The sequence below is a fragment of the Pristis pectinata genome, chromosome 24, assembly GCF_009764475.1.
Source record: "Pristis pectinata isolate sPriPec2 chromosome 24, sPriPec2.1.pri, whole genome shotgun sequence".
Taxonomy (NCBI): domain Eukaryota; kingdom Metazoa; phylum Chordata; class Chondrichthyes; order Rhinopristiformes; family Pristidae; genus Pristis; species Pristis pectinata.
Genome location: NC_067428.1, coordinates 34,261,651 through 34,276,013, shown reverse-complemented (window position 1 = coordinate 34,276,013; position 14,363 = coordinate 34,261,651). Strand labels below are relative to the sequence as shown.

Here is a 14,363-nt window from a genome sequence, read left to right as displayed (position 1 = left end):
ATCATCCAACTAGAAAAGAACTTCCAGAGAAAAGTCTGGTCCATTGACCACTGCAGCAAGGCACCCCACCCTTCACCTCAGTGATGGCGCTGACCTCATAAGTATTGTGTCAAGGCCAAGTGTCAGAAGTCTCCCCACCAGTGAGAGGCAAAACAAACATTTCACGTGTCCCGACAAGACATTCTACTTTTAGTGTGGGGACTGGAGATTCATCCCTTCCTGTACTTCCTCAAAGCAACAGCAAGCTCGACTGTCTTGGAATGAGTGGAGCTGAAGTCCTCTCCTGAGCTGACAGAGAGCTGTGACTTTGGAAAAGATATCAGTGGGAAGTGACGCATCAATTCATATTTAACTGCAAAGTCAGTGCAGTCAATATTTTTTTGAAAGCATTTCAGGTCACACGTCTATAAAAGGTGATGGGGCTGAGGTGTGACACAAGGAAAACTTCACAACAGCGAATTATTACAGCAGGTGCATTGATAGGACAAGTTTACACATTAGGATATTGCCTTAACAAGATGGCTGTGTAACATGTCGGGGAGCAAACTACTAGCACAGTTAGGTTATAAACTAGGGAAGACTATAGGAGAGGGCAGCTACTCCAAAGTAAAAGAGGCCATTTCAAAAAAGTACAACAAAAATGTAGCAATCAAAGTGGTCGACAGGAAGAAAGTTCCAAAGGATTTTGCCAGCAAGTTCTTGCCGAGGGAGTTGGCCATTTTGAGGGGGATCAAGCACCCTCATATTGTGCATGTGTATGAGTTTATTGAAGTTCGCAATGGGAAGGTTTACATCGTCATGGAGCTGGTCTCGACAAACCTTCTGCAGCTGATCCAACAAAGGACTTGTGTGTCCTGCCAGGAGGCCAAATGCTTGTTTTCCCAGGTCACCAAGGCCATCAAGTACCTTCACGAGCGTGACATTGTCCACCGGGACCTCAAGTGCGAGAACATCCTACTGACTGAGCAAATGCAGGTGAAGTTGGCAGACTTTGGATTTGGGAGGAAGAGCCGGGGGTACCCAGAACTCAGTACCACCTACTGTGGCTCCGCAGCCTACTCCCCTCCTGAGGTTCTTCTGGGTGTTCCTTACGACCCCAAAAAGTACGATATCTGGAGCATGGGAGTCATCCTGTATGTGATAGTGACCGGTTACATGCCATTCAATGACTCCAGCATCAGCAAGTTACCAGAGAAACAGCTAATGGGTGTGATTTATCCAGAGGAGATTACACTAGAAGAGAGGTGCCAGTCTTTGATAGAGAAATTGTTAACTTTCAGTCCACCGATGCGTCCAACGGCTAACCAAGTGACAAGACATGCATGGTTTAGAGAACGCAAATAAAGGAATATGCTCTAAAGTGGCTCAATTCGGGATCCTTGTTGCATTATTGCCCTGCGCACTGTCCACATATTGCAGCGGGTAAGTTAGTCTCAGACACAGATTGGGCTCCTGGCTCAGTTGTTGGTTGTCCATAGCGACAAATCTGGGTCTGTTACACAACCTTGTCTCATTATCAGGTAGATTCACAGAGAGAGTGAGGGAGAGAGAGAGTGTGTGTGTGTGAGAGAGAGTGTGAGAGAGGGTGAGAGAAAGAGTGAGAGAGTGAGAGAGAGTGAGAGAGAGAGTGAGAGAGAGTGCATGAGAGAGAGAGAATGTGAGAGAGAGTGTGAAAGAGACAGTGTGAGAGAGATTAGGAAAAGAGATTAGAGCGATTAGATAGATTAAATAGAGGTTAGAGAGAGATTAGAGTGAGAAAGAGAGATTAGAGATTAGACAGAAAAGTTAGAGAAAGAAAGATGAGAGAGATTACAGAGAGATGTGAGATCTGAGAGAACAGATTAGAGTGAGAGATTAAAAACAAATTAGAGGGAGATTAGATAGCGAGAGAATAGACAGTGAGAAAATAGAGAGAGCATTTAAGTGGGAAATTTTACCAACACGATGCACTTTACAGGGCCCTGTAAACTTCAGAATTGTAACGTAAGAGATGTGGGAGTCAAGTTAAGGAGAGGGAGGCACCGAGACATGGTCAGCTGCCATCGCGTTTTATGTAAAATCAACCCCTTTGAATACGTGAAGAAACTTGATTAAAAAAAAGGAGCTAAAACAACTGAAAGGAAGGAGGTTAGCACAGAGTCATACAGCACAGAAATAGGCCCTTCGGCCCAACCGGTCCATGCCAACCAAGATTCCCATTTTCCCCCATTTGGCCCTTATCCCTCTAAACCCTTCCCATCCAAGTACCTGTCCAAGTACCTTTCAAACGTTGTTAATCTACCTGCCTCAACCACTTCCTCTTGCAGCTCGTTCCATAAACTGACCAAAACATTGTCCTTCAGGTTCCTATTAAGTCTCTCCCCTCTCAACTTAAACCTGTGCCCTCTAGTTCTTGATTCCCCAACCCTCATAATTTTACACACCTCTATAATATCACCCCTCATTCTCCTACTCTCCAATGAAAAAAGTCCCAACTTGCTCAGTCCCTCCATAACCCAGTCCCTCAAGTCCCGGCAACATCCTCGTAAGTCTCCTCTGCACTCTTTCCAGCTTAATGGCATCTTTCCTACAGCAGGGTGACCAAAACCGTACACAATATTCCAAATGCAGCCTCACCAACGTCTCGTACAACTGCAACATAACCTCCCAACTTCCACACTCAGTGCCCTGACTGATGAAGGGCAGCGTGCCAAAAGCCCCTTTCCCCACCCTGTCTTCCTGCGGCGCCAGTTTAAGGAAACCATGTACCTGTGGTCCTCGGTCCATCTGTTCTACAACCCTCCCCAGGGCCCTACCATTCACTGTGAAAGTCCTACCCTCATTTGTCTTCCCAAAATGCAACACCTCACACTTATCTGAATTAAAGTCCATTTGCCGTTCCTCGGCCCACTGACCCAGCTGATCAGGATCCTGCTGTAAATCCTGAGAACCGTCCTCACTGTCCACACCACCTACTATAGTGCCATCTGCAAACTTACTAACCATGCTTTGTACATTCACATCCAAACCATTTCTATGGTGCTCCCCAGGGGCTGGCCTAAGATAAGATTTCTTTATTAGTCACATGTACATCGAAACACACAGTGAAATACACCTTTTGCGTAGAGTGTTCTGGGGGCAGCCCGCAAGTGTCGCCACACTTCCGGCGCCAACATAGCACGCCCACAACTTCCTAACCCGTACGTCTTTGGAATGTGGGAGGAAACCGGAGCACCCGGAGGAAACCCACGCAGACATGGTGAGAACATGCAAACTCCTTACAGACAGCAGCCGGAATTGAACCCAGGTTGCTGGTGCTGTAATAACGTTACGCTACCAGCCCCTGGGGAGCACCACTAGTCACAGGCCTCCAGTCCAAAGGACAACCTTCCACCATTACCGTCTGCTTCCTACCATCAAGCCAATCATGTATCCAATTCGCCAGCTCTCCCTGGATCCCATGTGATCTAACCTTCCAGAGCAACCTTATCAAAGGCCTGACTGAAGTCCATATAGACCACGTCTACTGCCCTGCCCTCATCGACCTTCTTGGTTACTTCTTCAAAAACTCAATGAAACTTGTGAGACGTGATCTCCCACACACCAAGCTATGCTGACTATCCCTAATCAAACCCTGTCTTTCCAAGTGCTTGTATATCTGATCTCTTAGAATCCCCTCCGCCTACGTCTATAGTACCCAGGTTTTTCTCTGCAGCCTCATTCACCCTCCAGTCTTCTGCTAACGATGATGCACAAATCTCAGCCAGGGCTCCCACAATTTCTGCCCTACCTTCCCACGGTGCTCTTGGATCTACCTGGCCAGGCCCCGGAGATTTGTCTCCCTTCATACACTTTAAGATGTCCAGCACCTCCACTGCTGTAACATGCTTCCTCTGGGAGAGGCTCACAGGTTTCTGAGCTCTCTACACCCAACGAGCCAATCAGCACAGAGTCAGTCACATTGTACACAGAAAGATCCCATCTCCTACATAGAAAGCTCCCACAGACGGCAGAGATGCTGATAGGGTTGGTTTGGCCACAGGGAGGCCGTGATCAGTGAGAGAGCAGGGAGGTGAGGGAGCGGAGGGAGAGGGAGGGAGGGAGTGGGAGAGGAGGGAGAGAGGGAGGGAGGGAGAGGAGGGCGTAGGAGAGGAGGGAGAGGGAGGAGAGGAACACGATATGCGTTTACAAAGTGCTTTTCACAAACTCTTTCCTGAAGTTGTGATATGTGTCACGAACCAGCAACAAAAGAAACACACTTAGCATGATTTAGTGTTAAAAACTATTTTATTAATCACTACTATTGATAATACGTAAAATAAAAGTTAAAAAAAAAATGTTAGTATGTTAGAATTCAAAAATGTTAAACCTCGAACGTTAACCCCAAACTAAACTCGTCGTGTGTGTGTGTGACAAAGTCCAAAACTCCCAGTTCCTGAATGGTTCTTAAAGTTCAGTTCCGCAAGCCATAAGGTGAAACATGAGCAAGGGCTTCTTCAACAACCACCGTTGTCTGAAGATAAGATGTAGATGTAGAAAAACATAGAGAGAGTACATACGAAATCCAAATGTTCCACGATGGAACCCAAACGACACTTCAGTGTTTACTCGGTAGTGACTTCCTCACCCCGAAAAGCATCCGAATCGTGGTCGTCCACACACAAATACCTGTTTCCTTCTACAGGTCAGCAACAAAGTGAACTCCACCGGATTACTTCCAACTTCCATACATGGATTTCAGTGGTAAACACAGTTATTGTTTCTCATCCATCGATAGAGAAAAACAAGCAGGCTGGTGTCTCTCTCCCTTCTCTCTCTCTCTTTCTTCTTCTTCTGACTTCTTCAACAACGTCATTACGTCCTTTATCTTCTATTGACGTAAGCACGCCCCACACACACATACACACACTCTCTCTATCTTAAAGGGACTTTCACTGAGTCCGTAACACCTCCCACCTAAAAAAAAAATTTTCCCAAGAAAATTTTAACCGCGCATAGTTAATAATGTTAATAATTATCATGCTACACAACTACAGACTATCAGATTAGTACAGATACATGTTTCCCATTTAACATCGGGAAAGACAATCAGCAATCACATTATCTTTGCCTTTAATGTGAGTTATCATGAGATCAAACTCTTGCAAAATTAAACTCCAGTTTAACAGCCTTCTGTTCTTGTTTTTGACTCGGCTCAGAAACACCAGTGGGTTATGATCTGTATATACAGTCAATGGTTTCTGAGCGGTGCAAACATATACACTGAAATGTTGCAAGGCTAAAACAAGCGACAGTAATTCTTTCTCTATGGTGGAATAATTCTTTTGATGCTCATTAAATTTCTTTGAAAAGTAAGCTACAGGATGGTCAATATCATCAAGGTCACCCTTCTGCAACAACACAGCTCCTGCAGCTTCATCACTGGCATCTACTGCTAATGAAAATGGCTTTTCAAAGTCAGGTGTTCTGAGCACAGGATGGTAGCATAAAATGGCTTTCAGCTTCTCAAATGCTTCTTGACAAGAATCTGTCCAAACAAACTTTACTCCCTTCTTCAGAAGATTAGTTAGGGGAAGAGCAATATCAGCAAAATTTTTACAAAATTTTCGATAATATCCAACCATTCCCAAAAATCTTCTAACAGTCCTCGTACCTGTGGGAATAGGGAACTCAGATATTGCTTGAACTTTTACCTGAACAGGAGCTTGCTTGCCTTGACCTACAACATAACCAAGATACGTCACAGTGGCATGGCCAAATTCACTTTTAGCCAAGTTAACTGTAAGGTTAGCCTTGGAAAGTCTTTCAAACAACCTTTCTAACGCAGAGATGTGATCCTCCCAAGTATCATTCCCAGTCACTAAGTCGTCAATGTAGGCATCTGTATGTTTTAACCCATGAATCACCGAATTAATCATTCTTTGAAATGTTGCCGGAGCATTTTTCATTCCAAATGGCAAAACATTGTATTCATACAATCCAGAAGGGGTTACAAAGGCTGAAATTTCCCTTCCTCTTTCTGTTAATGGAACACATCAGTACCCTTTTAATAGGTCAATCTTTGTAAGAAATTTTGCCTTTCCCACTCTGTCTATGCAATCATCCACTCTAGGAATAGGGTAAGCATCTGACTTTGTTACAGCATTCACTTTCCTGTAATCTGTGCAAAATCTAACAGTTCCATCAGGTTTAGGTACAATAACACAGGGCGAACTCCAATTTGAACTAGAATGTCTAATAATATCATTTTCCAACATGTATTTTATTTCCTGATCAACAAGTTTACTTTTTTCCACATTCATTCGATATGGGTGTTGTTTGATTGGTTTTGCATCCCCAACATCAACATCATGAGTAATTATCGATGTTCTGTTTGGAACATCTGGGAACAGATTTTTAAATTTTAAAATTAATTCTCTCATCTGTTGTTTTTGTGAAACTTGTAAATGGTCCAACTTCGTTTCAAGGTTCTCCAGGATATTTTGGTTTTTTAGTTTCGATGGAACAATATTTGATCTAAATTGGCCTTCCTCAACATCAACATCAGGCATTCTAGAAACAACCTTTACACCATCCACCAAGGCCACAACTGAATCCTTCTCATAATAAGGTTTTAGCATGTTTACATGACAGAGTTGTGTTTTCTTGCGTCTATCTGGTGTTTTGATTATATATGTTAGATCAGTCACTCGAGATTCAATAACATAGGGTCCAGAAAAACGAGCTTGCAAGGGATTATTTTGGCTAGGGAAAAATACCAACACCTTTTGCCCCACTGCGAATGTCCTAGGCCGAGCACGTCTATCAAAATATGTCTTCATTCTTATCTGGCTTGTTTTCAGATTCTCTCTCGCTAGCTGGCAGACTCTCTCCAACCGAGTTTTAAATTTTTGGACATGAGGAGGTCTCCATTTCCTCATTAACACTCCATTTTTGACATAGTATCCAGTTGGCACTTTCTCAATCTCCTCACATGAGAGAGCTTTTTCTTTCAATTCTGTCAACTCAGGGTCCTTTGTCTGTTCCACCATAAAATCCTTCCTCGACAAAGACAAATCTTTAAATTCAGGCTCACTATAAGGATGTTGATCCTCCAGTGAAGACAGAAAAGTCTCAGATAAGGCATCAAAATTTTCTTCCTGTTTAGGACTGTCACAAGGAACCACATCAGACTGCACCGGACTGTCTGTCTTGGCTAATTCTCTAGCTCTAGCTCGAGTCACCGCACATGATGGGTAAACATCTGGATCATTCTCAGACTCATCAATCCTTGGTTTGGTTGTTAACCGTACCACAGGATCACTTTCTCCATTTGCAAGGTCATTTCCCAATAACAAAGAAACTCCTTCCACTGGCAAACTAGGTCTTATCCCTATCTCGACTGGTCCTTCTACGAACTTTGACTTTAAAATCACCCTGTGAAAAGGGACAGACATGGTCTCACCTGTAATGCCTCGTACTAGATTTACTTCACCAGTGTCACTTTCTTCACCAAAATTTAAAACACTGTCCAGCAAGAGAGATTGACTAGCCCCAGTATCTCTAAGAATTTTCACTGGCACCTGGGGTGACTCATCATTCAGTGAAACAAAACCCTCTGATACATACGAACGGAATTCTTTTCTCACCTCCTCCAACTTTTCCGCTTTTCTCTCTTGCAAGGACTGGTCTTTAACAGCATCTCCTAAACCTTTTTGATTTTTAATTGCCTGAAAGCAAGCATTGGGCCCAGCTTCCTTCTTTTTCTTCAAAAGGGCACAATTAGATATCACGTGGCCAGGTTTCCTACAGTAATAACAAGTACGCTCAACAGGTTTCTCCAGCCCTGGCTTCTTTTCATCCTTTCCTTTTTGATTACCTCCCAATTTACTCTCCGGTTTACCTGGATTGTCTTTGTAACTCTTTTGAAAGGTTTTAGGTTGTCCCCATTTGGATTTATGGGTTAAAGCATAATCATCTGCCAACCTAGCAGTTTCTTGTAAAGTTTCCACTGCCTTTTCATTTAAATATGTTGTTAATTCAGCTGGAACACATCTTTTAAAGTCTTCCACCAGTATCAATTCTGTCAATTTATCATAATCCCCATCTACATTTTTAGCCAGGCACCATCGTTCAAAACATATTCTCTTTCCATTGGCAAATTCCATATAAGTCTGATCTGCAGATTTCCTCAAATCTCTGAATTTTTGTCTATAAGCCTCAGGGACCAATTCATAGGCCTTCAATATAGCTTGTTTTACCTTGGTATAATCAGCTGCATCCTCAGCAGACAAAGCAGAATAAGCTTTTTGAGCTTTACCTTTAATCACACTCTGTACCATAAGAGCCCATCCTTTCCTTGGCCAGTTTGAACTCACAGCAACCTTTTCAAAATGTTGGAAATACTGATCAACCTGATCTTCCTCAAACGGAGGGACTAATCGAACCTCCCTGCTGGCTGAAAAACCATCATCAGAATCAGATTCCGAACTCCTACGCTTCATTTGTAACTCATGCTGCCTCTTTTTCTCCTCGTTATCCAGCTCCATCTTCTTCAATTCCATCTGCTTCATTGCTAGATCAGCCTCTATCTTCATCTGAGTTAGCTTTTGTTCGGCCTCTATCTTTAACTGGGTTTGCTCTCGTTCGGCCTCTAATCTCTTTTGTTCTCGTTCAGCTTCTATCTTTGCCAGCTGCACCTGTGCCTCAGAAATTGCTATTTCACTGCCAGGAAACTGTTTTAACACTTCCTTCTCAAACACTTTCTTTTCCACATAATGGCCAGCTATCAGTCTCTGAATATCTGCCTTTCTCATAGACTGCTTTACTTCTGTAAGGTTTAGCCTTGTAGCAATCTTTATCAAATCATCCTTTTTCGCCACCTCCAATCCCTTTTGGGTTGGTGACTCCACAAATGCCTTAATATCCATTGCTGCTGGTTTCCACACACACAAGCCAATTAAAAAGAATTTATCAGACCTCCCTCAAAAATCTTTGGATTGAATCTCGAACAAATCTCGTCAATCTGGGGTACAATCCCAGATGACACTCGTTAACCTTGGGAACTATCCCGGACGAGCCCCCAATTTTGTCACGAACCAGCAACAAAAGAAACACACTTAGCATGATTTAGTGTTAAAAACTATTTTATTAATCACTACTATTGATAATACGTAAAATAAAAGTTAAAAAAAAAATGTTAGTATGTTAGAATTCAAAAATGTTAAACCTCGAACGTTAACCCCAAAACTAAACTCGTCGTGTGTGTGTGTGACAAAGTCCAAAACTCCCAGTTCCTGAATGGTTCTTAAAGTTCAGTTCCGCAAGCCATAAGGTGAAACATGAGCAAGGGCTTCTTCAACAACCACCGTTGTCTGAAGATAAGATGTAGATGTAGAAAAACATAGAGAGAGTACATATGAAATCCAAATGTTCCACGATGGAACCCAAACGACACTTCAGTGTTTACTCGGTAGTGACTTGCTCACCCCGAAAAGCATCCGAATCGTGGTCGTCCACACACAAATACCTGTTTCCTTCTACAGGTCAGCAACAAAGTGAACTCCACCGGATTACTTCCAACTTCCATACATGGATTTCAGTGGCAAACACAGTTATTGTTTCTCATCCATCGATAGAGAAAACAAGCAGGCTGGTGTCTCTCTCCCTTCTCTCTCTCTCTTTCTTCTTCTTCTGACTTCTTCAACAACGTCATTACGTCCTTTATCTTCTATTGACGTAAGCACGCCCCACACACACATACACACACTCTCTCTATCTTAAAGGGACTTTCACTGAGTCCGTAACATATGGCAGCCATTTTGTGTGCAGCAAGATCCCACAGACAGAAGTGACCAGGCAGTGTGGCTCCCTCAGGGTGGTCATGGCAGCGGGGTCAGCGGCTGAGCCTTGGGAGGTGGGTTCAGTGGGAAACCAGTAGTTCAGGAGTGGGGAGGGGGCAGGACTTCATATTGATGTAACGGAGCCACTTGGTGTCTGAGTGCCCTTCAAGGTGGCTCAATGATGTAAGTGTCACAAGACAGGGGTGTAAGTCCAGGTGGTGCCCATACAAGGGAGCCGAGGTGTGGGTCAGTCCCACGGGGTATGGTCAACTGGGTGGATGGGATCTGTTGGCCATTGAAGAGCGTGGCAGAGGCTGCTTACTGATGGACAAGGCAGTGGTGAATGTACACACTGCCCCTACTTCATCACGGCTAGGATGTGTGTCTGAAAAACTGCAGCCTCCTCCACCGACGCATGGGCAGCTGGTGGTGGGGAGGAGGGGAGGAGTGTAGGAGGGAGGCTCGAGCTATGGGGAGATAATCGGTGGTGTTGCCAATGGTGATGGTGGGCTGGAGGTGTGCACCAATGATGGTGGTCTGGAATGGGGTGAGAGGACGGTGGTGGTGCAGCGAGGAGATCCAGGGCATCCTGGCCCCTTCCAAACACTCCACTGGTCAGGTTGCGTTGAGAGGAAATAAAAGGTCAAACACTGGAGCCGGGTGTGAGGAGAGGGGCTGGGAACAGCTCCAACAGATCCCAGCCCTGGGGATCACGAGAGGGGAAGGTCAGAGGAGATGATTTCATGACTTCAACAGGAACAGCGAGAAAGTGGAAGGGTCCAGAATCCCCGGGGAACTGGAGTGGGAGTCGGGATACAGGGCAGAGCGGGAGCAGACACAACGATGGAGAACCTTCAGGATGACCAAGGCAGCAGCTGTTGTACCTGAGGGTGTGGAGGTTAATCATGTACCAAATACAGTTTGTAACACAGCTATGGCAGTAGGTAGTACACTGCGTTGTTTAATGCTGACAGTGATGTTTCTAAAGAAATGATGTAATACAATCTATTTTGCATAATAATTGGGATATTAAGGTAATAGCAGAAACATCTGAAGTTTTTCTGCAGAAGTGATTCATGAATGAATAGTTTGGAGTTGAGAAGATGGGGCAAATTGTGTAGTTAGAAATATAACTGCTTAGTCTTTGTCCTTATAAATAATTAGTTATTTGCATCATTTTACATCTGTAAAGTTAAAGTCTGTTACCATTTTCCTGTAAATATTCGATTGTTTGGATGGGATTACTGCTTTTTGTGAGGTCGAGGCTGTGTGTGAGGGTTACTGCTCTGTGCTGTTGACAGTTCTACCGACTTTCACCATCGACTGCCTTCAGTGAAGGGTTTAAGGACCCACCCGTCATTTGCCTCATTAAACAGCAGCACCAAAGATCCAACAGAGAGCAGAGTGTGGGGGTGGGGTGGAGAGGGTGGGGGTGGAGGTGGAGGGGTGGAGGGATTGGGGGTGGAGATATTGGGGTGGAGGGGTGGGGGTGGAGATGTTGGGGTGGAGATGTTGGGGCTGGAGGTGGAGAAGGGTGTGTTCAAATTCTCAAACTTGGCATTGTAGGATCTGAACTCTCATTCAGTGGGGTGACCGACCCTGGGCGTGGGTGTACCCTCAGTAACACAGGCTCAGACAGCGAGTACACGGCAGTACACAGGGACCTTTCCTTCACTTTCAATCAGGTTTCAGATCCAATGAGAGAGCAAAGAGGGAGATTTAATATGTGTCCAACCTGTCGTGTCCCTGTCCTGTGACTGTGTGATGGGACAGTGTCGAGGGATCTTCAGATTCACGGAGCCCTACAACACAGAGACAGGCCCTTTGGCCCATCCTGTCCTTGCTGACCATTGTCTACACATCCCATTCCCAGCATGCCCAGTACCAGTGATTCAAGCACACGTCTGTAAACTTAAATGTTGAGAGAGTCTCTGCCTCCACCACTCCCTTGGTCAGTGAATTCCAGATTTCAGCCCCCTCTGAGGGTACAAACTACTTCCTCACATCCCCTTGGGTTTGAGACCTCTGCAAAGAGGAAATGTTTCTTATTATCTATGTCCTCACAATGTTGTAATCCCGGTATCCCCACCTCTCCAGGGAGAACAGAGCCAGCCTCTCCAGTCTCTCCTCATAAATGAGACACTCCATCCCAGGAAACATCCTGGGGAATCTCCTCTGCACCCTCTCCAGTGCAGTCACCTCCTTCCTGCAGTGTGTGACCAGAAGTGGACACAGTATTCCAGCTGTGGTGTAACCAATGTTTTATAAAGTTGGACCATGACCGCTCTGCCTCCCAGTTAATGAAGGCAAGTAGCTCATATGTGCTCTTCACCACCATATTAGTTGTTCCAAAGTGCTTCACCTCACACGCTCCAGGATTTAACTCCATCTGTCTTCGCTCTGCCCATCTTATAAACTGAACAATCTCACGCTGTGGGCAAAGACCGTTGTCCTCACCATCAACAATACTGACAGCTGCAGACTGACTAATTATACCTCCGACATACAACCAATGGTAAGGGTCCCAGAAAAAATCCCTGTGGAATACCTCAGGTAACAGGCTTCCAGTCACAAGAGCAGCCCACCACCATTCCCGTCTGACTCCGATTATCAAACCAACTTTGCAAACAATTTGCCAACTTGCCCAGGATCCCATGGGTTCTGACCTTCTGCACCATGTGAGACTTTGTCAAAGGCCTCACTGAAGTCCACCTGGACAACATCAATGACACGGCCCTCACCCATATATTTTGTTCTTGAATAACTCAACCACGTTAGACAGGTGGGATCTCCCACCGATATATCTGTGCTGACTAATCCTGATCAATCCCTGCTTTTCCAAATGTATTATTACTCCTGTTTTTTCCAATAACTTTGCTATCACTGATGCTAGACTCAGAGGTCTGCAATCATCTTGCTGTTGAATAAAGGCAGTATGTTTCCTGGCACCTCACCCGTGACCAAAAATGTAAAAACCTCTTCCCTTGTCTCCCAGAGCAGCCTGGAATACAACCCACTCAGCCCTGGGGATTTACCGACCTTTAAGCCTGTTGAAGATCCAATAGTCCCTCCTTGTTAATGCTTACATATCCCTGAATTCCAGCGTCTCCTTCCCTCGACGCTCTATCAGTAATATCTTAGTGAATACGGGTGAGAAATATTCATTTCAGACCTCACCCACATCCTCTGGCCCCATACACTGGTTGCCCCTTTGGTCCCGAACAGACCCACTCTTCCCCTGGTTACTCTCTCGCCCTCAATACACATGAAATGTTTGGGGATTTTCCTTAATTTTGTCTGCCGGTGATATTTTGTGTCACTGCTCTGCCCTCCTGATTTCCCTTCATCTACTTTCTATATACCTGAAGTGCCTCCCTTGTTTATTCTGTGTCTAACCTATGCTGTTCCTGACCTGGGAGCGTGTGATTGGCGGTGTAGAGGGAGCTCCACTGTGACCGACTCCTTCAGACAACAGGCACTCACACATCAGGCTGCTGTTCACTGACTACAGCTCAGTGTTCTACACAGTCATCCCATCCAAACTCATCATCAAGCTTCAAGACCTGGGCCCCTGTACCTCGCTCCGCAACTGGATCTTTGGCTTCCTCATCGGCAGACCTCAGTGAGGATTGGCTGTGTGCTAAGCCCCCTGCTCTACTGCCTATACACACATGACTGTGCAGCTAAGGACAGCTCCAGTGCCATCTTCAAATTTGCCGACAACACCACTGTTGCTGGATGAATCGCAGGTGGCGATGGGTCAGCTTACCAGAGTGAGGTAGGACACGTAGTGGTGCTACAACAACCACCTCTCACTCAACACAAGTAAAGAGCTGATTGTTGACTTCAGGAAGGGGAAGGAGGGAGAACATGCACCGGTCTACATTCGGGGATCAGTGGTGGAGTCAGCAGCTTTAAATTCCTGAGCGTTAACATATCAGATGACCTGTTCTGGGCCCAGCACAGAGATGCAGTCACAAGGAAAGCGCGTCACCGAACATTCCAACAAACTTCTACAGACATAACGTTGTTGAAAGTATCCTGACTGGTTGCATCACGGTCTGGTACAGCAATTCAAATACGCAGGAACGTAAGATGCTGCAGAGAGCAGTGGACTCAGCCCAATACATCACTCAGTGGTATCCACAGGAGGTGCTGCCTCAAGAAGGCAACATCCATCATCAAAGATCCCCACCATCCGGGCCATGCCACCTTCTCGCAGCTACCATCGGGCAGGAGGTACAGAAGCCTGAAGTCTCACACCACCAGGTTCAGGAACAGCTACTTCCCTTCAACCATTCAGTTCTTGAACCAACCAGCACAACCCTAATCACTACAGTTTAGCAACACTAGGACCACTTTGATCACTTTGCACTAAAATGGACTTCGTTTTTGTTTTGTTCTAATTGTGTTCTTTCTTGTAAAATTGTGTATAATTTATGTTTTTCTTGTGAATGCTGCTTATCTGATGCTATGTGCCTGTGATGCTGCTGCAAATAAGTTTTTCATTGCACATGTGCACACATGGACTTGTGCATGTGTCAATAAACTTGACTTTGAAAG

At 45.0% G+C, this 14,363-nt stretch overlaps 1 protein-coding gene across 1 annotated transcript; it reads left to right on the top strand.

Moving 5' to 3' along the window:
* Positions 1–531: 531 nt before the first annotated feature.
* LOC127582747 (testis-specific serine/threonine-protein kinase 6-like) lies at positions 532–5,844 on the top strand (the record flags this gene model as incomplete). Its single annotated transcript, XM_052038310.1, has 3 exons — positions 532–1,320; positions 4,534–4,549; positions 5,825–5,844. Coding segments are annotated over exons 1-3 (825 nt in total), but the record flags the coding sequence as incomplete, so codon positions are not given.
* Between the last annotated feature and the right edge of the window lie 8,519 nt (positions 5,845–14,363).